Here is a 24,407-nt window from a genome sequence, read left to right as displayed (position 1 = left end):
TATAAATGTATCACCTTCTTTGACAGTCTGACCTGTGTTTAGAAAAACAGAGGAGCAGCGCCAGCCAGGGAGGGGGATGGGGGAGAAGTGTGAAGAGGTGGGGTGGGGGGGCAGCTTTTTAATTTTTTCGGAACTGCAGACGTAGTCCTGAGGCTTATCCCGGCCCCTCTCTCTACCTGGACGAGTGGACCAGAGGGGGTAGGTAGGGCTCTGAGAGGGGTTGGAGGTTGTGTCTGCTGCTCAGCCCCCCCCCCCCCCCCCAAGGTAAAAGGGTACCATGGAGGGACCCTGCAGACAGAGACGGCTGCTGCCCAACAATACTCAATGTGACTCTGCCAGTCAGAGGGAGATATGCCATCTGGATGACTACACTGTCTGCCTGTCTGAAATACACACTAGTCTAGTGCACCCTGTTGCTCTCTAATTTTCTCTCCCTTTTTATTGCTCCCCCTCTCTCTCCTCCTCTCTCTCACTCTCCAGACTTCTCATCTGAATGTGATTTATGATCAGGCTCTGGGGAGGCAGGTCCACTGGGGGAGGCATAGGGGGGAGTTGAAAGGAAAGGAGAGGGAGATAGGGAGAGGAGGAAGTACACACTATTTGTTTTATAGGACTTGGGGCTGGACTGAGCTGGCGCTTGCACCGCATCTGTAGGTCGGACCAGTGGAAAAGTTAAACCAACGGGTGCTGCAGAAAGAGGGAGCGAGAGAGCTGCCTGTGTCGCAGAAAGACTTCACTACAGGCAGGACAGGGAGACAGAGAGTGAGAGGGAGCAGCGCTCCACTGGACACACAGACATGTCTGCTACTAAAGCTCTGCCCTGCCTCTGCCTTCTACTCTCCATCGTCCTCTCAGGGATCGTCTGCCCAGCGACTTCCATTGGTTTACATTGGGAACAGCAGTCCGTGATGAAAGTAAGACCAGACATTTTGTTTTTTCTCTGCTTGGCTGGTACAGGATGCACAGCAGGCGTCCAGTTCCTTATCACAGCTAAATACAGAGGACCTGTTGTTATTGCAAACTTTTCCACATTGGATATTATGTCCATGAACTGTGCTGAATGCTTCTGTAGCTAAACTCTAATGGGTTTTGATAGTCACTGCAAGAGAGACAGGTTTGTAAGTCAGTCAGTATGCTTCTTAGACTTTTTTGTGAAATGCTGGGGTGGTTTGGGTGTGAGAGGATCTTGCTGTGTGGATCCATATCTCTATGGCCGCAATCTGGCCACTCAGTGCTGCGTATCAACCCTCTCTGTGTTCTGCCTGGGGTCGGGATGTTTGTGGAGGAGCTCCAGCCGAGACCCTGATGAGGGACATATCACTCTCCATTGGCCCGCGCTAGCCACCGGTGGAGCCCTAATGGAAACCAGCTGCCAAGTGTTGAGCAACACACATAGAGGGAACATAGCAAGCAGAAAAGGCATGAGAAACAATACAGGACGTGCTGCTCACACATTTATAGTGGGTAGACTGGGTGCAGGCAGATATTTCCTGTTTGGGGGCCAACGGGGGCCCAAAGAATGGGCATCTATTTTAGAGAGAGACCTTCTATCTCAGGGACACAGGCAAAACAATGTGCCCAGAGCGAGACTAATGTAAATGTTACCTACTTTGCATTGTGTAAGAGGTCACAGAGAGTCAGAACAATGAATTGAATAGCTATATTTATTTTTGTTTTGCTGAATTTAAGGCAGTTGAGAGAATTTTGATAGGGTGGGGGGAAGGGGAGGAGGGCAGGGAGCAGATCCCCCAGTGTCTAAATTTAGAATTGTCGATCTTCCGCCTCTTGTGAAATTGTTTACTTCTTCTGTGTACATGAGCATTCTAATAGCAGAGACCCATGAGGAGATAGAGGCCTCTCCACTGCAGACATATCGTCTCTGCTCTGTTATTGGATTATGATGAGATTCACATTACCGAGCCATACCCCTTTCCCATCCTCAGTATCTTCCGAGGAGTTTACCACTAAGTCAGAGAGTGAAGCCTTCACTAGGCCCAAAGTCAATAAACTACTTGTCTCTTATTGTGAGGAGTGGGTGCAGGCAGGGAGGGAGAGGGGGGCACCGGGTTTGTTGTTCCTATTTCAGAGAGAGAGAGAGTCTGCCACAGCCTCAGACCTGAGAAGATGTTGACTTTGGACTGAACTCTTGTTTGGAGCCAATTCTTGTTTTTCTGCCTGAGACCCACTGTATTTATTCATCCCTGTCCCAGAGGCAGAGATAGAGCCAGACTCATGCTTAGTCTCATGTAGGCTACATAACTTATAGCACTTCTGAACACATGATATGAACAGCTAATGATAAATGCATACTGGCAATTCCCTGATAACAGAGTGATGTTGAGACTCAGATTTTTCACTTTAAATTGTATGCCCCAAAAAATAACAATGATTGCAAAGTTAAACAAACCATTAAACTCTGTGCACAAGGAGTGTGAAAAATCTGAGTCTCCGCATCACTCTGTTAACGTGGAATTGCCCTTAACATTTGAGGTTCCACCTTTTAGAAGTGGAGCACAGTGACATAGTCTTTGGGACATGCTGCTGCACATGAAACAGAGAAAGGCTATACTACATGGTGAATGTCATCTTTGTTCTCTACGGTAGTGGGCGCACAGAGAAATAGTTCAGAAATAGCTCACATTACAGAGGACATTCAGAATGGACCAGAAGGCTACAGATGTGAATTGTTTCAATGTTCATGCCATTTAGGAGCGGATTAGAGCATTTACCATGCTGTAAAATATTCCTGAGGGGTTTGTTTTCTGTATCACAGGATTACTCCCTATACCCAGGGGAAACAGTACCAGGAAGTTGGGGTTTGGTGTTTTAATGAAATGGTATTCTGAACTAAAGGATATTTGAATGAGACTCATTCTGGTCCAAACGAACAGAAACTAATGTAGTTAGATATTACATGGTGCAACGTCTGCTGTGTTATGTACTTTACACTTCTAAAGTCTACGTCCCAAATGGCACCCTATTCCCTGTTATATATAATGCACTACTTTTGACCAGAGCCCTACTGTATTGGCCCTGGTGGTCAAAAGTAGTTCACCATAGGGTAATAAAATCTAAATCAAATCACATTTTATTGGTCAAGTACACATATTTTGTTTTTCCTAGCTCAAACAGTGCAATAATTCAAAACAATACACACAAAATACACAAAACAATACACACAAAACGAGCAATGTCAGAGTCTGGAATATAAATACATGTATGAATATGATGTTGTGTATAGACATTATGAACAGTATATGAATAGAAAAGGTGTGTATACCAGTAGTTATATAGGATGAGCCTTGACTAGAATACAGTATATACATATGAAGTGGGTAAAACAGTATGTCAACATTATTAAAGTGAGCAGTGTTCAATGACTATGTGCAGGGTAGAGTATCGGGTGGTAGCCGGCCAGTAACAGTGACTAAGTTCAGGGCAGGGTACTGTGGTGACTATTTAAGTCTGATGGCCTGGAGATGGAGAGACAGAAGCTGTTTTTCAGTCCCAGTTTTGATGCACCTGTACTGTCTCCGCCTTCTAGATGGTAACGGGGTGAACAGGCCATGGCTCAGGTGGCTGAGGTCATTGATGATCTTCTTGGGCTTTCTGTGACAACAGGTGCTGTAGATGTCCTGGAGGGCAGGCAGTGTGCCCCCGATGATGCTTGGGCTGACCGCACCACCCTCTGGAGAGCCCTGCGGTTGCGGATAGTGCAAATGCCATACCAGGCAGTGATACAGCCTGACAGGATGCTCTCAATGGTGCATCTGTAGAGGTTTGTGAGGGTCATAGGAGCCAAGCCAAATTTTTTCAGCCTCTTGAGGTTAATGAGACGCTGTTCCGCCTTCTTCACCACACCGTTTGCATGGACCATTTCAGGTTGTCAGTGATGTGCACACCGAGGCTTTTCACCCTCTCCACTGCGGCCCTGTCGATGTGGATGGGGGCGTGCTCGCTTTGCTGTCTCCTAGAGTCCACGATCAGTTCATTCGTTTTGTTGACGTTGAAAGATAGTTTTTTTCCCTGGCACCACTCCGCCAGGGCCCTCACCTCCTTCCTGTAGGCGGTCTTGTCATTGTTGGTAATCAGGCCTACAACTGTTGTGTTGTCTACAAACTTGATGATTTAGTTGGAGGCATGCGTGGCCACGCAGTAATAGGTGAACAGGGAGTACAGGAGGGGGCTGAGGACACACCCTTGTGGGGCCCCCATGTTAAGGATCAGCATAGCGGAGGTGTTGTTGCTTACCTTCACCACCTGGGGTCGGCCCGTCAGGAAATCCAAGACCCAGTTGAACAGGGTGGGGTTCAGATCATTCTAAATCCAGACATTAGCAATGAAGTGTAATTATTCAGCACTGTCAGCAACCAATAAGACTCTCTGAGAGGACTAGCATTCTGTAGTGCAATAGCCTCAATTGTGATATGGATCTCTAGACTGCTTACTGTTCAGGACCCATTCAGATCATTTTACCTAAATACTGGCATAGATAACACCTACTCTATAGTATGTAATCAGTTGTAATGCAAACATATGTGTGGGAGCAGAAGGTGAGTAGAATCGATTGAAATTACCTGTAGTCAATAACCAGGACATCATATAACATCATAACCATATGATGTATAGGCCTGGCCTCATTTATGGTGTGTACTATCGGTCAGAAAAGCCACAGGAAGGAAGGAAAAATCTGCTCTGTGCACGAAAGCACGGCTGTTCACAGGATGTTTCACGAGTTCGTAGGAAAGACATTTCTTTGCCTGACAAATCAAATCAAATTTTATTAGTCACATGCGCCGTTTACAACAGGTGTAGACCTTACGGTGAAATGCTTACTTACAAGCCCCTAACCAACAATGCAGTTAAAAAAATATGTTTAAGAATGAGAGATAAAAGTAACAAGTAGTTAAAGAGCAGCAATAACATAATAGCGAGACTATATAGAGGGGGTTCCAGTACAGAGTCAATCTGCGGGGGCACCAGTTAGTCGAGGTAATTGAGGTACATGTAGGTAGAGTTATTAAAGTGACTATGCATAGATAATAATAATAATAAGAGTAGCAGTGGCGTAAAAGGGGGGGGTGGGGGTGTAGTCATTTTATTAGATGTTCAGGAGTCTTATGGCTTGGGGGAAGCTGTTTAGAGCCTCTTGGACTTAGACTTGGCACTCCGGTACCGCTTGCCGTGCGGTAGCAGAGAGAACAGTCTATGACTAGAGTGGCTGGAGTCTTTGACAATTTTTAGGGCCTTCCTCTGACACCACCTGGTATAGAGGTCCTGGATGTCAGGAAGCTTGGCCCCAGTGATGTACTGGACCGTACGCACTACCCTCTGTAGTGCATTGCGGTCGGAGGCTGAGCATTTGCCATACCAGGCAGTGATGCAACCAGTCAGGATACTCTCGATGGTGCAGCTGTAGAACCTTTTGAGGATCTGAGGACCCATGTCAAATCTTTTCAGTCTCCTGAGGGCGAATAGGATTTGTTGTGCCCTCTCAACGACTGTCTTGGTGTGCTTGGACCTTGTTAGTTTGTTGGTGATGTGGATACCAAGGAACTTGAAGCTCTCAACCTGCTCCACTACAGCCCCGTCGATGAGAATGGGGTCGTGCTCGGTCCTCCTTTTCCTGTAGTCCACAATCATCTCCTTTGTCTTGATCACTTTGAGGGAGAGGCCTACTAACACTGTTGTGTCATCGGCAAACTTAATGATGGTGTTGGAGTCGTGCCTGGCCGTGCAGTCATGAGTGAACAGGGAGTACAGGAGGGGACTGAGCACGCACCCCTGAGGGGCCACCGTGTTGAGGATCAGCGTGGCGAATGTGTTGTTCCCTGCCTTTACCAACTGGGGGGCGGCCCGTCAGGAAGTCCAGGATCCAGTTGCAGAGGGAGGTGTTTAGTCCCATGGTCCTTAGCTAATGGATGAGCTTTGAGGGCACTATGGTGTTGAACGTTGAGCTGTAGTCAATGAATAGCATTCTTGCCAGTTGGTCAACGCATGCTCACAGTACACATCCTGGTAATCCGTCTGGCCCTGCGGCCCTGTGAATGTTGACCTGTTTAAACGTCTTACTCACGTAAGAGAGCATGATCACACAGTCGTCCGGAACAGTTGGTGCTCTCATACATGTTTCAGTGTTATTTGTCTCGAATCGAGCATAGAAGTAATTTAGCTCGTCTGGTTGGCTCGTGTCACTGGGCATCTCTCGGCTGTGCTTCCCTGTGTAGTCTGTAATGGTTTGCAAGCCGATGAGCGTCGGAGACGGTGTAGTACGATTCAATCTTAGTACTGTATTGACATTTTGCCTGTTTGATGGTTTATCGGAAGGCATAGTGGGATTTCTTATAAGCTTCCGGGTTTGAAAGTCCTGCTCCTTGAAAGCGGCAGCTTTTAGCTCAGCCTTTAGCTCAGTGCGGATGTTGCCTGTAATCCATGGCTTCTGGTTGGGGTATGGACGTATGGTCACTGTGGGGACAACGTCATCGATGCACTTATTGACAAAGCCAATGACAGATGTGGTGTCCTCCTCAATGCCATAGGAAGAATCGCGGAACATATTTCAGTCTGTGCTAGCAAAACTGTCCTGTAGCTTAGCATCTGCTTCATCTGACCACTTTTTTTATTGATCTAGTCACTGGTGCTTCCTGCTTTAACTTTTGCTTGTAAGCAGCAATCAGGAGGATATAATTATGGTCAGATTTGCCAAATGGAGGGCGAGGGAGAGATTTGTACACGACTCTGTGTGTGGTATAAAGGTGATCTAGAGTATTTTCCCCTCTGGTTGCACATTTAACATGCTGATAGAAATTTGGTAAAACAGATTTAAGTTTCCCTGCATTAAAGTCCCCGTCCACTAGGAGCACCGCCTCTGGATGAGCGTTTTCCTATTTGCTTATGGCGGAACACAGCTCATTGAGTGCGGTAGATAATGTGGTCTACAGCTTATCATGAGATACTTGAGACTTCCTTAAATATCGTGCACCAGCTGTTGTTTACATATATGCATAGTCCGCCACCCCTTGTTTTACCAGACGCCGCTGCTCTATCCTGCCGATACAGCGTATAACCAGCCAGCTGTACAGTATGTTGATAATTTAATACTAAGATAATACAGTTTTTAATGTCCTGTTGGTAGTTTAATCTTCCTCGTAGGTCGTCGATTTTATTTTCCAATGATTGCGCGTTAACTAGAAGAACGGAAGCTACGAATTTTCAGAAGGCAGCCCGATCTCCGGCCTGCTATCCCGACCTCACGGCCTGCTAGCGAATAAATCAAGGGGAATTATGCGTCACAACTGGGAGCATATCTCTGGAATGTTTAAGATGTATTGGTGCCTGCCACTCTGGACACAGCATACGTGTTCCATTGACTGGATGAAACAAGGGGGGAAAACATGGCACTCTTACAACAGGCCAATATGAACAGAGTAGTGTTGTAGGATCAGAACCCTCTTTGAATGGGGTGACTGAAGATCAACGGGATCTGTGGAGGGGGAGTGAGGAGAGGTGTTGCTGAACTCTGATTTCACACTACATTAGGAAACTGCCTTACAGAACAAGTGGCAGAGTGAATTGGCCATGAGAGTTCTGTAAGTAACATTCTGTGAATGACTGAACCACTACTGGCAGTATGCAAGTATCCAATAATGTCATCATTTTGTCTTAGTCAAGTACTGTGCTTTATTGTCACATATTAGAGTAGCTAAATAAGAGAGCACCTTTTTTTCATGACGGAACGTGAGTGTGTTTGATAAGAGATATTGTGAAAGTAGGGGAATGTCGTATCCCATTGATGACGCACAACTTAATCCAGCCTTGCCAAAACGATTCCAGATGCTCTACGTGCTTTCTGAAATTGCTGTTTCAACTTTTAATGTCACGTGCACAAGTATAGAGAAATGCCTTTCTTGCAAGCTCTAAACCTAACAGTGCAGTAATCAATAACAATTTAATACTCTAAATAACATAAGGTAGAATGATAAAGTGCCCCGTAAGCAACTTGGCATTAATGTCAGGAACCATATCACTGGTCAAATGTATTTCTAATCCTAGATCAGATTCAGGGGAAAACTGTTGTGTGTGAAACTGAGGTTGTACTCTGTTTTAAAGAGCTCGTTCATGTTCCCTCTCCCTAGGTGTGTGCAAAACTATATTTCCTCAGTAACCAGAAAAAATGCCTACCATGTAACTGCAAAGGCCATTCAGAAACATGTGAAGATATCACAGGTGTTTGTACAGTAAGTATGACATCCATCCCCTCTATTAATACTCATTATAAACTGGATGGTTCGAGCCCTGAATGCTGATTGGCTGAAAGCTGTGGTATATCAGTCCATTTACCCAGGGTATGACAAAACATTTCTTGTTACTGCTATAATTACGTTGGTAACCAGTTTGTAGCAATAAGGTACTTCGGGGGTTTGTGGCATATGGCCAATATACCACGGCTAAGGGCTGTATCCAGGCACTCCGCATTGCGTCGTGCCCAAGAACAGCCCTAAGCCGTGGTATATTGGCCATATACCACACCCCCTTGTGCCTTATTGCTTAATTACACCATGGGGAATACTTCTAGTCTGTTATGATTACTATCTACTATCATATCAGTAATAGATTTAAACTATATTCCACTCTTTACCATGCAGTCATGTCAGGACCACACCACTGGGGATTTCTGTGAAATATGTGAGGATGGATACATGCCTGACGTCTCCAACCACGGACGTCACTCCTGCCAGCCGTGTGCCTGTCCCCTGTCCAGCCCCTCCAACAAGTAAGCTATAGCGTCCGTCCATCCAGACCCTAATGTTGTGCAGGAAGTGCAAAGAGAGGCCTGTGTGTTGGCGGGCAGAGCTCACTGACTGACATTCTTTCCGCTGTGTCTGGCCAGCTTTGCAGAGCACTGTGACAGAAGCAGTAACATCCTACGATGCAACTGCCAAGAGGGCTACGCTGGACATTACTGTGAGAGGTCAGTGCTGACAGAACCTTGGCCAACAACATGAGTTAACGCCACCGTGGGAGCAATTACACTCATTATCCTAAATCGGCTCATATAGACAAGTAAAGCTCTTACAATTTCACTATTTATTTTTTCAGGACCTGAACAATAAATATTTGGAAATGCTTTCATATAACAATGATGTTTCAGTGTAAGTGATAACTCATTCTAAATCAAACAATTATTGGCAATCACATTGCATCTTCCTCACCCAGATGTGCTCCAGGTTTCTATGGCAACCCCATGGTGATCGGTGACTCCTGTAAGAGTTGTGACTGTAACGGTAACTCGGACCCCAACCACATCTTCAATGAGTGCCACAACGTGACCGGCTTCTGTCAGAATTGCTGGGGGGACACGGCCGGAGCCAACTGTGAACGGTGTGCCCCAGGTTTCTACGGCGACGCCATCAGTGCCAAGAACTGCAGAGGTGCTTGCCAAGAGTACTGTTAGACATTACTTACCCTACTGAGGCCCTTTGCTCCAATAGGAGCTAAAGGGAATAAGTCAGGTTTATAAGGGCACAAGGCGAGACCCAGATGCAGATACGGGAGGCAGATGGGGTTTGAGTCTTTGATATTTATTATCATCCAAAACGGTTGGCAAGAGAATGGTCATGGACAGGCAAAAGGTCAAAACCAGATCAGAGTCCAGGAGGTACAGAGTGGCAGGCAGGCTCGAGGTCAAGGCAGGCAGAATGGTCAGGCAGGCAGGTACAGAGTCCAGGAGGTACAGAGTGGCAGGCAGGCTCGAGGTCAAGGCAGGCAGAATGGTCAGGCAGGCAGGTACAGAGTCCAGGAGGTACAGAGTGGCAGGCAGGCTCGAGGTCAAGGCAGGCAGAATGGTCAGGCAGGCAGGTACAGAGTCCAGAAACAGGCTAGGGTCAAAACCAGGAGGACTAGCAAAAGAAAATAGAAAAAGCAGGAGCACGGGAAAAACACACTGGTTGACAAACTGGCACAGAGAGACAGGAAACACAGGGATAAATACACCGGGGAAAATAAGCACCTGGAGGGGGTGGAGACAATCACAAGGACAGGTGAAACAGATCAGGGTGTGACACAGGTCAACTTTACTGTCAATGTAGACTACCCGTGGAAAAACATCCAAGGTGAAAAATAGATATTAATTTGATGTCTGACAATAGTGAAGCTATATCCAGTAATTTGCTCAATTCTGGATTTGAATGCTGCTTTGACGTTGCTCTTGGGGTTAAAGACTTACTATGGATTTGTCTTCAATAGAGCTTTAACAATTTCCCCTTGTTTTGCTCATATAGACATAAGTCAATCACAAGGCTCTATCTGAAACGAAATACGGGGAGGTCTATTTTGTGTGTTTACACAGTTGGGCAGGCTGGGTAGTGAGAATTCCTGCCGTGCCCTAATGACACAATGCCTCAGAGACAGTACAGTACAATTCAGACAACCCTGGCCTGTGTATTATCTAATGCCATGTGCACATCCGTGTAAGAATAGTATCATGGAAAAGTGCTGCATGTTTACCAAATATTAACTTGTAGTTGCTGTTTGGATGAGATAAGTCCAGCTCTAACACACTTGTAGAAAACTATGAAGAATACAACTGAAGAAATGGGAAAAATCCCAATCTACATCACAATCTATTGCAGGATTTTCATTTGTATTTTAGGGCATTGCTCGGACAGAAATAACAATTTTCATTGTGGCCATGTCATGCTTCTTTAACCTCTAATTCCTCCCAATCCCGGATCCGGGAGCACCCCCATCAGTAAAAAAGCTGACTAGCATAGCCTAGCATAGCGTCACAAGTAAATACTAGCATCTAAATATCATTAAATCACAAGTCCAAGACACCAGATGAAAGATACACATCTTGTGAATCCAGCCATCATTTCTGATTTTTAAAATGTTTTACAGGGAAGACACAATATGTAAATCTATTAGCTAACCACGTTAGCAAAAGACACCACTTTTTTTACTCCACCATTTTTTTCCTGCATAGGTAGCTATCACAAATTCGACCAAATAAAGATATAAATAGCCACTAACCAAGAAACAACTTCATCAGATGACAGTCTGATAACATATTTATTGTATAGCATATGTTTTGTTAGAAAAATGTGCATATTTCAGGTATAAATCATAGTTTACCATTGCAGCCACCATCACAACTCTCACCAAAGCGACTAGAATAACTACAGAGAGCAACGTGAATTACCTAAATACTCATCATAAAACATTTCTGAAAAATACACAGCGTACAGCAAATGAAAGACAAACATCTTGTGAATCCAGCCAATATTTCAGATTTTTTAAGTGTTTTACAGCGAAAACACATTATATTAGCTTACCACAATAGCCAGAAACACAACACCATTTACCAGCAGCAAAGGTTAGCGATCGTAACAAGCAAGCAAAAGATATATAATTTTTGACTAACCTTCATAAACTTCTTCAGATGACAGTCCTGTAACATCATATTACACAATGCATATAGGGTTTGTTCGAAAATGTGCATATGTAGCGGCACAAATCGTGGTTATACAATGTGAGTAGTGGCCAAACTTCAAGCAATCTGTCCGGCGCCATCTTGGAGAGGCACCTAATCTAATCGATAACTATTCATAAACTTGACTAAAAAATACAGGTTGGACAGCAAATGAAATATACATTAGTTCTTAATGCAACCGCTGTGTTAGATTTTTAAAATTAACGTTACTGCGCATACAGCGTGCGCTAAAGCGAGACCGCACCGAAATTCATGGCGGAATTATTGTTTAACATTTGTCAACATAAATACGAATTAACAGCATAAAGACTTCTTACTATTTGACGAGCTTCCATCAGAATCTTGGGCAAGGTGTCCTTTCTCCAGAACAATCGTCTTTTGGTTGAAAGATGTCCTCTTCTCCTGTAGAAATAGCAGCTAACGCTAGCCATGTGCCGGAGAGGTGTCCAACTAGCGATAGCGCGTGACAAAGAAATTCCAGAAAATCGCAATAAACTGATATAAACTGCTATAAGTCGGTTTAAATTAACTACCTTATGAAGTTTTTAAGACAAAAATAAAATTAAATCAGAGCCGGAGATATAGAACTGCTAAAACGAAAGCTTTTCAGGACGCCATTGTGAAGACCCTCCTGCGCCAGGCGCCCCGTTGAAAAGGTCGGACCTTCCGTTCCATGAGCTTTTATAGTGCCCCAGATGGTGCAATCCACTCCATTCAAATTCTCACCGCTTACTGACATCTAGAGGAAGGCGTATGCAGTGCATGTAGCTCCATAGCTTACATGGGAATTTATAAACTGACCCTAGAACAGAGACCTCGATTTCAGAAATCTCACTCCTTGACAGGAAGTGTGCTGCAGAATGAGTTCCGTTTCACTCAGAGAAATAATTCAAACGGTTTTAGAAACTAGAGAGTGTTTTCTATCCAATAGTAATAATAATATGCATATTGTACGAGCAAGAATTGAGTACGAGGCAGTTTAATTTGGGAACGAATTTTTACAAAGTCGAAATGGCGCCCCCCTATTCCCGCTCTGTATTAACTATGAGTGTGTCCTGTGTTACAGTCTGTGAGTGCAATAAGTGTGGGACAGCTTCGTGTGATGACAGGACAGGGACATGTCACTGTAAGCCTGGTGTCACCGGCCAAATCTGTGACCAATGTGAGGTGAGACGCTCAAGGGCCTTGTCAAGGAGACAGCCTTACAACCATGTGGTCACACAATCACACTGTTGGACAGATTTGCTCAGTAAAGCAGACAATAAGATGAAAGCAGACAAAATCATTAAGGCTACTGTGAATAACAAAAATAACAACCAGATGTCTAACATACTGTATGTCCATTGTGTGCTTTAGGAGGGCCACACAGGTTTCAATAACTGCCAGGGCTGCCATAGTTGTGACTGTGGACCTGCCGGTCTCCGGCCCACCTGTCATCCTCTGACCCACAGCTGCCAGTGCAAACCAGGGGCCGGAGGCCGATACTGCGAGCGTTGCCTCCCAGACTACTGGAACTACGGCCCCTCAGGGTGTCAGAGTAAGTACTGTGTCTGTCTAATCTTGCGAACCACTCAGACCAGTTGGTCAAACATTAAGAACAGATAACATTTTCTGTAGCTAGCAAGCCAGTCCACCATTCCCACACCCACTCATACATGATGTCAGGGAGGCATCTGCTGCGATCTGCAACACCGGGACCATCCGTACGCATCTGCACATGACCACAGGCACTAACTGCAGCTGGCAGCTGACTTTCCTCTGACATCACCGTCCGCCCAGTCCTAATTTATCTGCCCAGCTGCCGGAACCATCATCCATCCCACAGCCACACTATAGAGAACCAGGGAACCACACTACAGATGTGCAGTAGCACTCCTTCCCAGCCAAAAGACCCACCATTGGTTCCATTATATATTTGGTATTTGTACTCCGACTGACTCTCCTATGTCCGGATGATAAAGCCTTCAACTTGGAACTCGACATGTAATCAACTGTAGCTATATGAAATGCATGTGTATGTCTGTTTCTTCCATCCAGAATGTAACTGTGCTAGCAGCCACTGTGATGTGCACACTGGGGAGTGTCTCCCTGAATCCACCACGGTCAACCTCTGCAACATCAGTAAGAGTGTCTGGTTAGAAATAAAAATGAACGTTTCAGTTTATCTTAAACAACCCTTTGTGTTGGATTTTAGCATGATGTGATATTGGGGAAATTACACACAAATGATTTGTCTCCTCCCTACCACCAGGTTGTGATGAGTGTATCTGGCACCTGATTGGTGACCTGAGGCCGTCCAATAAGACGCTGGACCAGATAAAGGTCAGTGTGTTGAACATCTCCACTGGGGCTGCAGCCAACGATAGGATCAAGTACTACAACTACACCGCCCAACGTCTGCAGGTACAGTAAATAAAATGTTCAAATCAAATTTTATTTGTCACATACAAATGGTTAGCAGATGTTAATGCGAGTGTAGCGAAATGCTTGTGCTTCTAGTTCCGACCATGCAGTAATATCTAACAAGTAATCTAACCTAACAATTTCACAACAACTACCTTATACACACAAGTGTAAAGGAATGAATAAGAATATGTACATACAAATATATGAATGAGCGATGGCCGAACGGCATAGGCAAGATGCAGTAGATGGTATAGAGTATAGTATATACATATGAGATGAGTAATGTAGGGTATGTAAACATTATTTAAAGTGTCATTGTTTAAAGTGGCTAGTGATACATTTATTACATCCATTTTTCATTATTAAAGTGGCTAGAGATGAGTCAGTATGTTGGCAGTAGCCACTCAATGTTAGTGATGGCTGTTTAACAGTCTGATGGCCTTGAGATAGAAGCTGTTTTTCAGTCTCTCGGTCCCCGCTTTGATGCACCTGTACTGACCTCGCCTTCTGGATGATAGCGGGGTGAAGAGGCAGTGGCTCGGGTGGTTGTTGTCCTTGATTATCTTTTTGGCCTTCCTGTGACATCGGGTGGTGTAGGTGTCCTGGAGGGCAGGTAGTTTGCCCCCGGTGATGCGTCGTGCAGACCTCACTACCCTCTGGAGAGCCTTACGGTTGTGGGCGGAGCAGTTGCCGTACCAGGCGGTGATACAGCCCGACAGGATGCTCTCCATTGTGCATCTGTAAAAGGTTGTGAGTGTTTTTGGTGACAAGCCTAATTTCTTTAGCCTCCTGAGGTTGAGGAGGTGCTGCTGCGCCTTCTTCACCACGCTGTCTGTGTGGGTGGACCATTTCAGTTTGTCCGTGATGTGTACGCCGAGGAACTTAAAACTTTCCACCTTCTCCACTACTGTCCCGTCAATGTGGATAGGGGGCTGCTCCCTCTGCTGTTTCCTGAAGTCCACGATCATCTCCTTTGTTTTGTTGACATTGAGTGTGAGGTTATTTTCCTGACACCACACTCCGAGGGCCCTCACCTCCTCCCTGTAGATCGTCTCGTCGTTGTTGGTAATCAAGCCTACCACTGTAGTGTCGTCTGCAAACTTGATGATTGAGTTGGAGGCGTGCATGGCCACGCAGTCATGGGTGAACAGGGAGTACAGGAGAGGGCTGAGAACGCACTCTTGTGGGGCTCCAGTGTTGAGGATCAGCGGGGTGGAGATGTTGTTTCCTACCCTCACCACCTGGGGACGGCCCTTCAGGAAGTCCAGGACCTAGTTGCACAGGGCGGGGTCGAGACCCAGGGTCTATGGTGTTAAATGCTGAGCTGTTGTCGATGAACAGCATTCTTACATAGGTATTCCTCTTGTCCAGATGGGTTAGGGCAGTGTGCAGTGTGATTGCGATTGCGTCGTCTGTTGACCTATTGGGGCGGTAAGCAAATTGGAGTGGGTCAAGGATGTCAGGTAGGTTGGAGGTGATATGGTCCTTGACTAGTCTCTCAAAGCACTTCATGATGACGGAAGTGAGTGCTACGGGGCGATAGTCATTTAGCTCAGTTACCTTCTCTTTCTTGGGAACAGGAACAATGGTGGCCCTCTTGAAGCATGTGGTAACAGCAGAGTGGGATAAGGATTGATTGAATATGTCCGTAAACACACCAGCCAGCTGGTCTGCGCATGCTCTGAGGATGCGGCTGGGGATGCCGTTTGGGCCGGCAGCCTTGCGAGGGTTAACATGTTTAAATGTTTTACTCACGTTGGCTGCAGTGAAGGAGAGCCCGCAGGCCGTGTCAGTGGCACTGTGTTGTCCTCAAAGCGAGCAAAGAAGTTGTTTAGTTTCCCTGTGAGCAAGACATCGTGGTCCGCGAAGGGGCTCGTTTTCCTTTTGTAGTCCGTGATTGACTGTAGACCCTGCCACAAACCTCTCGTGTCTGAGCCGTTGAATTGCGACTCTACCTTGTCTCTATACTGACGCTTAGCTTGTTTGATTGCCTTGCGGAGGGAATAGCTACACTGTTTGTATTCGGTCATGTTTCCGGTCACCTTGCCCTGATTAAAAGCAGTGGTTCGCGCTTTCAGTTTCGCGTGAATGCTGCCACCAATCCACGGTTTCTGGTTGGGGAATGTTTTAATAGACGCTGTGGGTACAACATCACCGATGTACTTGCTAATAAACTCGCTCACCAAATCAGCGTATTCATCAATGTTATTGTTCGACACTATGCGGAACATATCCCAGTCCACGTGATCGAAGCAATCTTGAAGCGTGGAATCCGATTGTTCGGACCAGCGTTGAACAGACCTGAGCACGGGCGCTTCCTGTTTTAGTTTCTGTCTATAGGCTGGGAGCAACAAAATGGAGTTGTGGTCAGATTTTCTGAAAGGAGGGCGGGGAAGGGCTTTATATGCGTCGCTGAAGTTAGAATAACAATGATCCAGGGTTTTGCCAGCCTGGGTCGCGCATTCGATATGCTGATCAAATTTAGTGAGCCTTGTTATCAGATTAGCCTTGTTAAAATCCCCAGCTACAATAAATGCAGCCTCAGGATATGTGGTTTCCAGTTTACATAGAGTCAAATCAAGTTCTTTCAGGGCCGTCGATGTGTCTGATTGGGGCGGGATATACACGACTGTGATTATGATCGAAGAGAATTCTCTTGGTAGATAATGCGGTCGGCATTTGATTGTGAGGAATTCTAGGTCAGGTGAACAAAAGGACTTGAGTTCCTGTATGTTGTTAAGATCACACCACGTACAGCCTTTCTCTCTGCTCAGGCTGATATAGTTGGGACTCAAGATGTTTATACACACCTATATTATCAGTTCATTCTGATTTAAACAAGACAAATAAGCAGCTCAACTAGCGGAGTTTTTGTAAAATAAAGTTTGGCAAATATCATACACCAACCAACCAACCAACCAACTAACCAGCCAATATAACAACCATTGTACTGTGTGAATCACATAATTTTCTTCTGACAATCCTAACATGAATTTACTGTATTGTAATAGTGTTGTGTAAGTGTATCCCATTACCCCTATGTTTTGTTTCCAGACACAGTTTGTGAACTGGAGGAACAAGTCAGCTCTGATGAGGATCCAGACTGGGCAGCTGGAGGAGGCCAGCGCTGTTCTACTCTTAGACATTAACCATCTTGCAGAGACGGTAAGAGGACACCTTCATCACTCATCTAACTCACTCACACTCCTCTTCCTTCCTCCTTTCATAGTTGACATTTCTCTGGAGGTGAAATAAAGTCCAAATACAAAAACCAACATATAGTTAATTCATACTAACTCAAATGTTTTTGTTGCATGCTTCGTAAACAACTGGTGTAGACTAAAAATGTAAACTATTTAGCAGTCTTCTGGCTTGGGGGTAGAAGCTGTTCAGGGTCCTGTTGGTTCCAGAACCAAATCTCCCACTACTCGATTTAGCATTTTAATGTTAATGTCTGTCACGAGAGACTAAGGTTATGCAGTTCAGTTATCTCTGAGCCATCAAATCTGTTTAAGTTGAGCTTGTAGTGGTGGTATCCAGAATGTGTCATTGATTTTTGTGTTCTGTGGTGTTTGTCATGTCTTAACTATGTAATTGATCTGTGTGGTGTTTGCTGTGGGCCAGGAGAGTGTAGTGAAGTCCTTGGGGGACAGAGTGGATGACGACACACTACAGAGCGTCACTCTGGCTGATGAGCTGACAACTAACCTTACCGCCCTCAACGTGCTGATTGAAGGTATTGTTAAGCCTGCTAAAGATACACTGCTATGCCTCTCTGAGTACCGTACACCTCCCCCATTATTCATAATGCTTCTAGGTTTGTTATAAATGTTGATATATGATATCCAATTACTTTTTAAGCCCGCCTTGCCTTAAGATCCAAATCACCTTTGCTGTATTTCCTACTGCCATCCATTGATCAGCACGTGTTTATGAGGGTGCTTTTGGTAGTGGAGCCTCTGTCATGTCCCATAGCCATATCCCATCCTTCCTTCCCCCTGTGCTCTGTGTCGTGGCTGTGTCTCACAGAGATGATCAGTGACTGGGAGATGTACAGTGTCCATCAGGATCTGGACCCAGAGATCATCAGACAGAAGACAGCTGTTGCCGAGGGCATGGTGGCCTGGATGAAGAAACTGGACCTTTCCCCAAAAGAGCCCATCGCCACCGATGAGTCAATCGAGGCCCACGACCGTGAGAAAAAACGCACACACTCACACATACTGTAGACACATCCACACAAAGAAACACACACGCTACAGACGTGTTATAATGGGGAGGTAGAGACAAGATTTGTGGTCTTGTGTATTTACAAATGTGTGTGTTGTCCAGTCCTTAGACGCATGCGTCAGCTGGAGAAGAAGCTGATCAGTACAGACAGCCGCATGGCCCCGGTACGGGAGGTACTCTCCCGCTTCACCAACAAGCTCTCTGAGGCCCAGGAGATCCTCCAGAAGGCTGCCAACACTGTCCAGGAGACGGAAGACATGAACAAAGCCAACACCGTCAAATTCCAGAGGAGTGAGGTGACTTCCCACGACCCCGGGATCAGCTTAGACCAGAGCGTGCCGTCTGGAGCCTCTCTCCTCCTGCCTCCCCAAATGCCTCTAGCCGACTGACTGGCTGCCTGACTGACTTTATGCCTTCCCTACTGGCTGCCCGACTCCCTGGCTCTCTGCTTGCCTGACTCCCTGGCTCTCTGCTTGCCTGACTCCCTGGCTCTCTGCTTGCCTGACTCCCTGGCTCTCTGCTTGCCTGACTCCCTGGCTCTCTGCTTGCCTGACTCCCTGGCTCTCTGTGTTTGTCAGCATGGTTTCATTACCACAGCTCACTCTGATCACTAGTCACTTTAAACAATGCCACTTTAATAATGCTTACATGTCTTACATTACTCATATCATATGTATATACTGTGTTTTATGCCATCTATTGCACCTTGCCTATGCCGCTCGGCCATCACTCATCCATATATTTATATGTACATATTCTCATTCACCCCTTTTAGATTTCTGTGTATTAGGTAGTTGTTGGGGAATTGTTAGGTTACTTGTTAGATATTACTGCACTGTCGGAACCAGAAGCACAAGCATTTCGATTCACTCGCATTAACATCTGCTAACCATGTGTATGTGACCAATAACATTTGATTTGATAACGCCCAGCTAAAGAGATCAGTGCAGCTCCAGCCTGCTCTGAGGTGCATCAGTGCCGTCTGCCTTTATCTTCCCTCTGAATGTTGCAGAAATTCAGCTTGACTTTATCACTGGAAAGCAACTGTCCTTCTCCTTCCAAGGAATAGACCAGATATTCCCTCTCTGCCATACAGTATGGGGACTGTAGTTGTTCCCAACATCTGCCAGAGAACTCAGTTACCCATGGTATTTAGTAGTAGAGAACAATAAGACAGAAACAGCTGTTAGGGATTGTTAGGAGGCACAGAGTGGGGGGTAGATACATTATTGTACAACACAAGCATAACCCCATAGCCCATATAAATAGGATATGCCCCTTAGAGTTGAATACCCACAGCTACCTGAATGTGTACAGTCATTTTGTACAGCTCCTTAACATTTCCTCAGTCTGAGGCATGAGGCTTGTTAGACAACTGAAAGATTTTCCATAATGTTTATAGATCCAAAATACAATACAACAGGCCTGTTGTTCCTATTCATTATGGTGTGAAATCCTGAGGGATTGCGATTCTAATTTATACCTGTAACGGCTTTCTTCCTGGGATGAAGGAGAGGACCAAAATGCAGCGCAGTTAGTGTTCAACATGTTTAATTAAACAATAAACAATGAACATTAACAAAATAACAAAATAACAAACGTGAAAGCCGAGACAGTCCTATCTGGTGCAGAACACAAACACAGAGACAGGAAACAACCACCCACAATCCCCAACACAAAACAAGCCACCTTTATATGATTCTCAATCAGGGACAACGATTGACAGCTGTCTCTGATTGAGAACCATATTAGGCTGAACACAGAAACAGACGAACTAGACACACAACATAGAATACCCACCCCAACTCACGCCCTGACCAACTAAACACATACAAAACAACAGAAAACAGGTCAGGAACGTGACAGAACCCCCCCCCCCCTCAAGGTGCGAACTCCGGGCGCACCCCTAAAACTCAAGGGGAGGGTCTGGGTGGGCATCTGTCCGCGGTGGCGGCTCCGGCGGTGGACGAGGACACCACTCCACCACTGTCTTTGTCCCCCTCCTTAGCGTCCTTTGAGTGGCGACCCTCGCCCCCGACCATGGTCCAGGAACCTTCACCAAGGCCCCTCCTAAATAGAGGAGACAACTCAGGACAGAGAGGTAGCTCAGGACAGAGAAATCGCTCCGGACAAATGGCAGCTCCGGACTGAATGGCAGCTCCGGACTGAGTGGCAGCTCCGGACTGAGTGGCAGCTCCGGACTGAGTGGCAGCTCCGGACTGGGTGGCAGCTCCGGACTGGGTGGCAGCTCCGGACTGGGTGGCAGCTCCGGACTGGGTGGCAGCTCATGACTGGAGGGCAGCTCAAGACTGGAGGGCGGCTCAAGACTGGAGGGCGGCTCAAGACTGGAGGGCGGCTCATGACTGGAGGGCGGCTCATGACTGGAGGGCGGCTCATGACTGGAGGGCGGCTCATGACTGGAGGGCGGCTCATGACTGGAGGGCGGCTCATGACTGGAGGGCGGCTCATGACTGGAGGGCGGCTCATGACTGTAGGGCGGCTCATGACTGTCTGGCGGCTCTGGCAGCTCCTGACTGGCTGGCGTCTCTGGCAGCTCCTGACTGGCTGGCGTCTCTGGCAGCTCCTGACTGGCTGGCGTCTCTGGCAGCTCCTGACTGGCTGGCGTCTCTGGCAGCTCCTGACTGGCTGGCGTCTCTGGCAGCTCCTGACTGTCTGGCGTCTCTGGCAGCTCCTGACTGGCTGGCGTCTCTGGCAGCTCCTGACTGGCTGGCGTCTCTGGCAGCTCCTGACTGGCTGGCGTCTCTGGCAGCTCCTGACTGGCTGGCGGCTCTGGCAGCTCCTGACTGACGGACGGCTCTGGCAGCTCCTGACTGACGGACGGCTCTAGCGGCTCCTGACTGACGGACGGCTCTAATGGCTCGGGACAGACGGGCGGCTCTAATGGCTCGTGGCAGACGGATGACTCAGATGGCGCTGGGCAGACAGATGGCTCAGATGGCGCTAGGCAGACAGATGGCTCAGACGGCGCTGGGCAGACGGATGGCTCAGACGGCGCTGGGCAGACGGATGGCTCAGACGGCGCTGGGCAGACGGATGGCTCAGACGGCGCTGGGCAGACGGATGGCTCAGACGGCGCTGGGCAGACGGATGGCTCAGACGGCGCTGGGCAGGCAGGCAGTGCAGGCAGCTCAGACAGCGCTGGGCAGACGAGCAGTGCAGGCGGCGTTGAGCAGACGAGCAGCGCGGGCAGTTCAGACGGCGCTGGGCAGGCAGGCAGCTCAGACGGCGCTGGACAGACGAGCAGTGCAGGCGGCATTGAGCAGACGAGCAGTGCAGGCAGTTCAGACGGCGCTGGGCAGGCAGGCAGCTCAGACGGCGCTGGACAAACGAGCAGTGCAGGCGGCGTTGGGCAGACGGCCGACTCTGACCTGCTGAGGCGCACAGTAGGCCTGGTGCGTGGTGCCGGAACTGATGGTACCGGACTGGAGACACGCACCTCAAGGCTAGTGCGGGGAGCAGGAACAGGGCACACTGGACTCTCGATGCGCACTATAGGCCTGGTGCGTGGTACCGGCACTGGTGGTACCGGGCTGAGGGCACGCACCTCAGGGCGAGTGCGGGGAGAAGGCACAGAGCCCTGTACAGTGCGTACAGGGCTCTGGAGACGCACAGGAGGCTTGGTGCGTGGTGCCGGAACTGGAGGTACTGGGCTGGAGACACGCACCACAGGGAGAGTGCGTGGAGAAGGCACAGTGCGTACAGGGCTCTGGAGACGCACTGGAAGCCTGGTGCGTGGTGTAGGCACTGGTGGTATTGGGCTGGGGCGGGAAGGTAGCGCCGGATATACCGGACCGTGCAGGCGTACTGGCTCCCTTGAGCACTGAGCCTGCCCAACCTTACCTGGTTGCATGCTCCCCGTAGCCCGTCCAGTGCGGGGAGGTGGAATAACCTGCACTGGGCTGTGTTGGCGAACCGGGGACACCATGCGTAAGGCTGGTGCCATGTACACCGGCCCGAGGAGACGTACTGGAGGCCAGATATGTAGAGCCGGCTTCATGGCACTTGGCTCAATGCTCACTCTAGCCCGCCCGGTGCGGGGAGGTGGAATAACCCGCACAGGGCTATGCACCCGTACAGGAGACACCGTGCGCTCTTCCGCATAACACGGTGTCTGCCCGTACTCCTGCTCTCCACGGTAAACATGGGAAGTGAGCGCAGGTTTCCTACCTGCCCTCGCCACACTACCCTTTAGCCCCCCCCAAGAAATTTTTGGGGTTTCTTCACGGGCTTCCAGCCCCGCTTCCGTGCTGCCTCCTCAGACCACCGCTCCTGGGCTTTAGCTGCCTCCAACTCTTCCAGATAGCGGCGATCTTCTGCAACCTTAGCCCAGGGTCCTTCTCCGTTAAATATTTGCTCCCATGACCATTCCTCCTGGTACCACTGCTGCTGTTGCTGCTGCCCGTTGCCACGCTGCTTGATCCTTGTTTGGTGGGTGGTTCTGTAACGGCTTTCTTCCTGGGATGAAGGAGAGGACCAAAATGCAGCGCAGTTAGTGTTCAACATGTTTAATTAAACAATAAACAATGAACATTAACAAAATAACAAAATAACAAACGTGAAACCCGAGACAGTCCTATCTGGTGCAGAACACAAACACAGAGACAGGAAACAACCACCCACAATCCCCAACACAAAACAAGCCACCTTTATATGATTCTCAATCAGGGACAACGATTGACAGCTGTCTCTGATTGAGAACCATATTAGGCTGAACACAGAAACAGACGAACTAGACACACAACATAGAATACCCACCCCAACTCACGCCCTGACCAACTAAACACATACAAAACAACAGAAAACAGGTCAGGAACGTGACAATACCAGAGACTGGCCCTATTGTCATGCACAAATTTACATTATGTGCCCATTGTGGTTGTGCTGTAGTGAAGGATGGAGCTAGGAGCAGCCAGCTGCTGCAGTGAGGGCTGGAGCTAGGACCAACCAGCTGCTGCAGTGAAGGCTGGAGCTAGGAGCAACCAGCTGCTGCAGTGAAGGCTGGAGCTAGGAGCAACCAGCTGCTGCAGTGAAGGCTGGAGCCAGAATCAACCAGCTGCTGCAGTGAAGGCTGGAGCCAGAAGCAACCAGCTGCTGCAGTGAAGGCTGGAGCTAGGAGCAACCAGCTGCTGCAGTGAAGGCTGGAGCCAGAAGCAACCAGCTGCTGCAGTGAAGGCTGGAGCTAGAACAACCAGCCGCTGCAGTGAAGGCTGGAGCCAGAAGCAACCAGCTGCTGCAGTGAAGGCTGGAGCTAGAACAACCAGCCACTGCAGTGAAGGCTGGAGCCAGAAGCAACCAGCTGCTGCAGTGAAGGCTGGAGCCAGAAGCAACCAGCTGCTGCAGTGAAGGCTGGAGCTAGGAGCAACCAGCTGCTGCAGTGAAGGCTGGAGATAGGACAACCAGCTGGTTCAGGGCTGTATGTGTGTGTCAGGAGGCTGACCATAATCTGGGGCTCTTCCTTCCCATAGCAGATTAGTCAACAGAAGTCGTGGCAGGAGAAACACAGCCAGGGTTACTATGGGGGAAAGAGAGTGTTACTGTACCATACTCATAACTGCTGTCAACACATATTTCTCTCTTGCCTCTTTAGGGCAAAATACAAGTTGTTAAAGGGAGTGCTATGAATGAAATGTTGATGTTCAGCATCGATTAGGCCTGCAGCTTTCATTTGACATTTGAAATGCTTCTACCTATGATTTATGTACTTTTATGATACGAGTGTTCATATGGGAGAGATACATAACCTGTACTCTCTACACAATGTATATTCTCGGTACTATACAGTAGTCAGAGTATTCACTAATCCTGTTCACTCTCTCTCCCAGGCCAAGCAGCAGGAGCTGATAGAGAACTACGAAGCTGTGAATGACACCTTGCAGATGGCTAAAGACCTTATCATGGACACTGAAAATACTGTGGCCGAGATGCATCTCCTGGTGCAGGTAAGGCCTGTTCTCGGCCTGTATACTCTTAGGAAAAAGGCTTCCGAAAGGGTTCTTCGGCTGTCCCCATAGGATAACCTTTCTTGGTTCCAGGTAGAACCCTTTTGGTTTCCATTTAGAATCCTCTGTGAAAATGGTTCTACATGGAACCCAAAAGTATTCTACCTGGAACCAAAAAGGGTTCTTCAAAGGGTTCTCCTATGAGGACAGCCGAAGAACACTTTTAGGTTCTAGATAGAAAAAAAGGCTAAGAGTGTATGCCTGAAAGCTTTGTGTTTTGGACCCCCTCAATGAGGTCATCATGTAATGTTTCAGTTCAT

General features: G+C 47.6%; 1 protein-coding gene across 1 annotated transcript in view; it reads left to right on the top strand.

Moving 5' to 3' along the window:
- Positions 1-685: 685 nt before the first annotated feature.
- Positions 686-24,407, top strand: part of LOC120024359 (laminin subunit alpha-4-like) — a 37,832-nt gene continuing 14,110 nt past the window's right edge. Inside the window, exons 1-14 of the mRNA XM_038968583.1 lie at positions 686-914; positions 8,136-8,237; positions 8,646-8,773; positions 8,891-8,971; positions 9,217-9,431; positions 12,558-12,658; positions 12,848-13,028; positions 13,529-13,612; positions 13,743-13,894; positions 16,952-17,062; positions 17,522-17,633; positions 17,927-18,091; positions 18,230-18,423; positions 23,971-24,087. Of these exons, the coding sequence (XP_038824511.1) occupies positions 798-914; positions 8,136-8,237; positions 8,646-8,773; positions 8,891-8,971; positions 9,217-9,431; positions 12,558-12,658; positions 12,848-13,028; positions 13,529-13,612; positions 13,743-13,894; positions 16,952-17,062; positions 17,522-17,633; positions 17,927-18,091; positions 18,230-18,423; positions 23,971-24,087 (1,860 nt within the window). The 5' untranslated portion in view covers positions 686-797. The remainder of the gene's footprint in view (positions 915-8,135; positions 8,238-8,645; positions 8,774-8,890; positions 8,972-9,216; positions 9,432-12,557; positions 12,659-12,847; positions 13,029-13,528; positions 13,613-13,742; positions 13,895-16,951; positions 17,063-17,521; positions 17,634-17,926; positions 18,092-18,229; positions 18,424-23,970; positions 24,088-24,407) is intronic.

Source organism: Salvelinus namaycush, chromosome 29, assembly GCF_016432855.1.
Source record: "Salvelinus namaycush isolate Seneca chromosome 29, SaNama_1.0, whole genome shotgun sequence".
NCBI classification, from domain to species: domain Eukaryota; kingdom Metazoa; phylum Chordata; class Actinopteri; order Salmoniformes; family Salmonidae; genus Salvelinus; species Salvelinus namaycush.
This window is presented reverse-complemented; position numbering and strand designations above follow the sequence as displayed.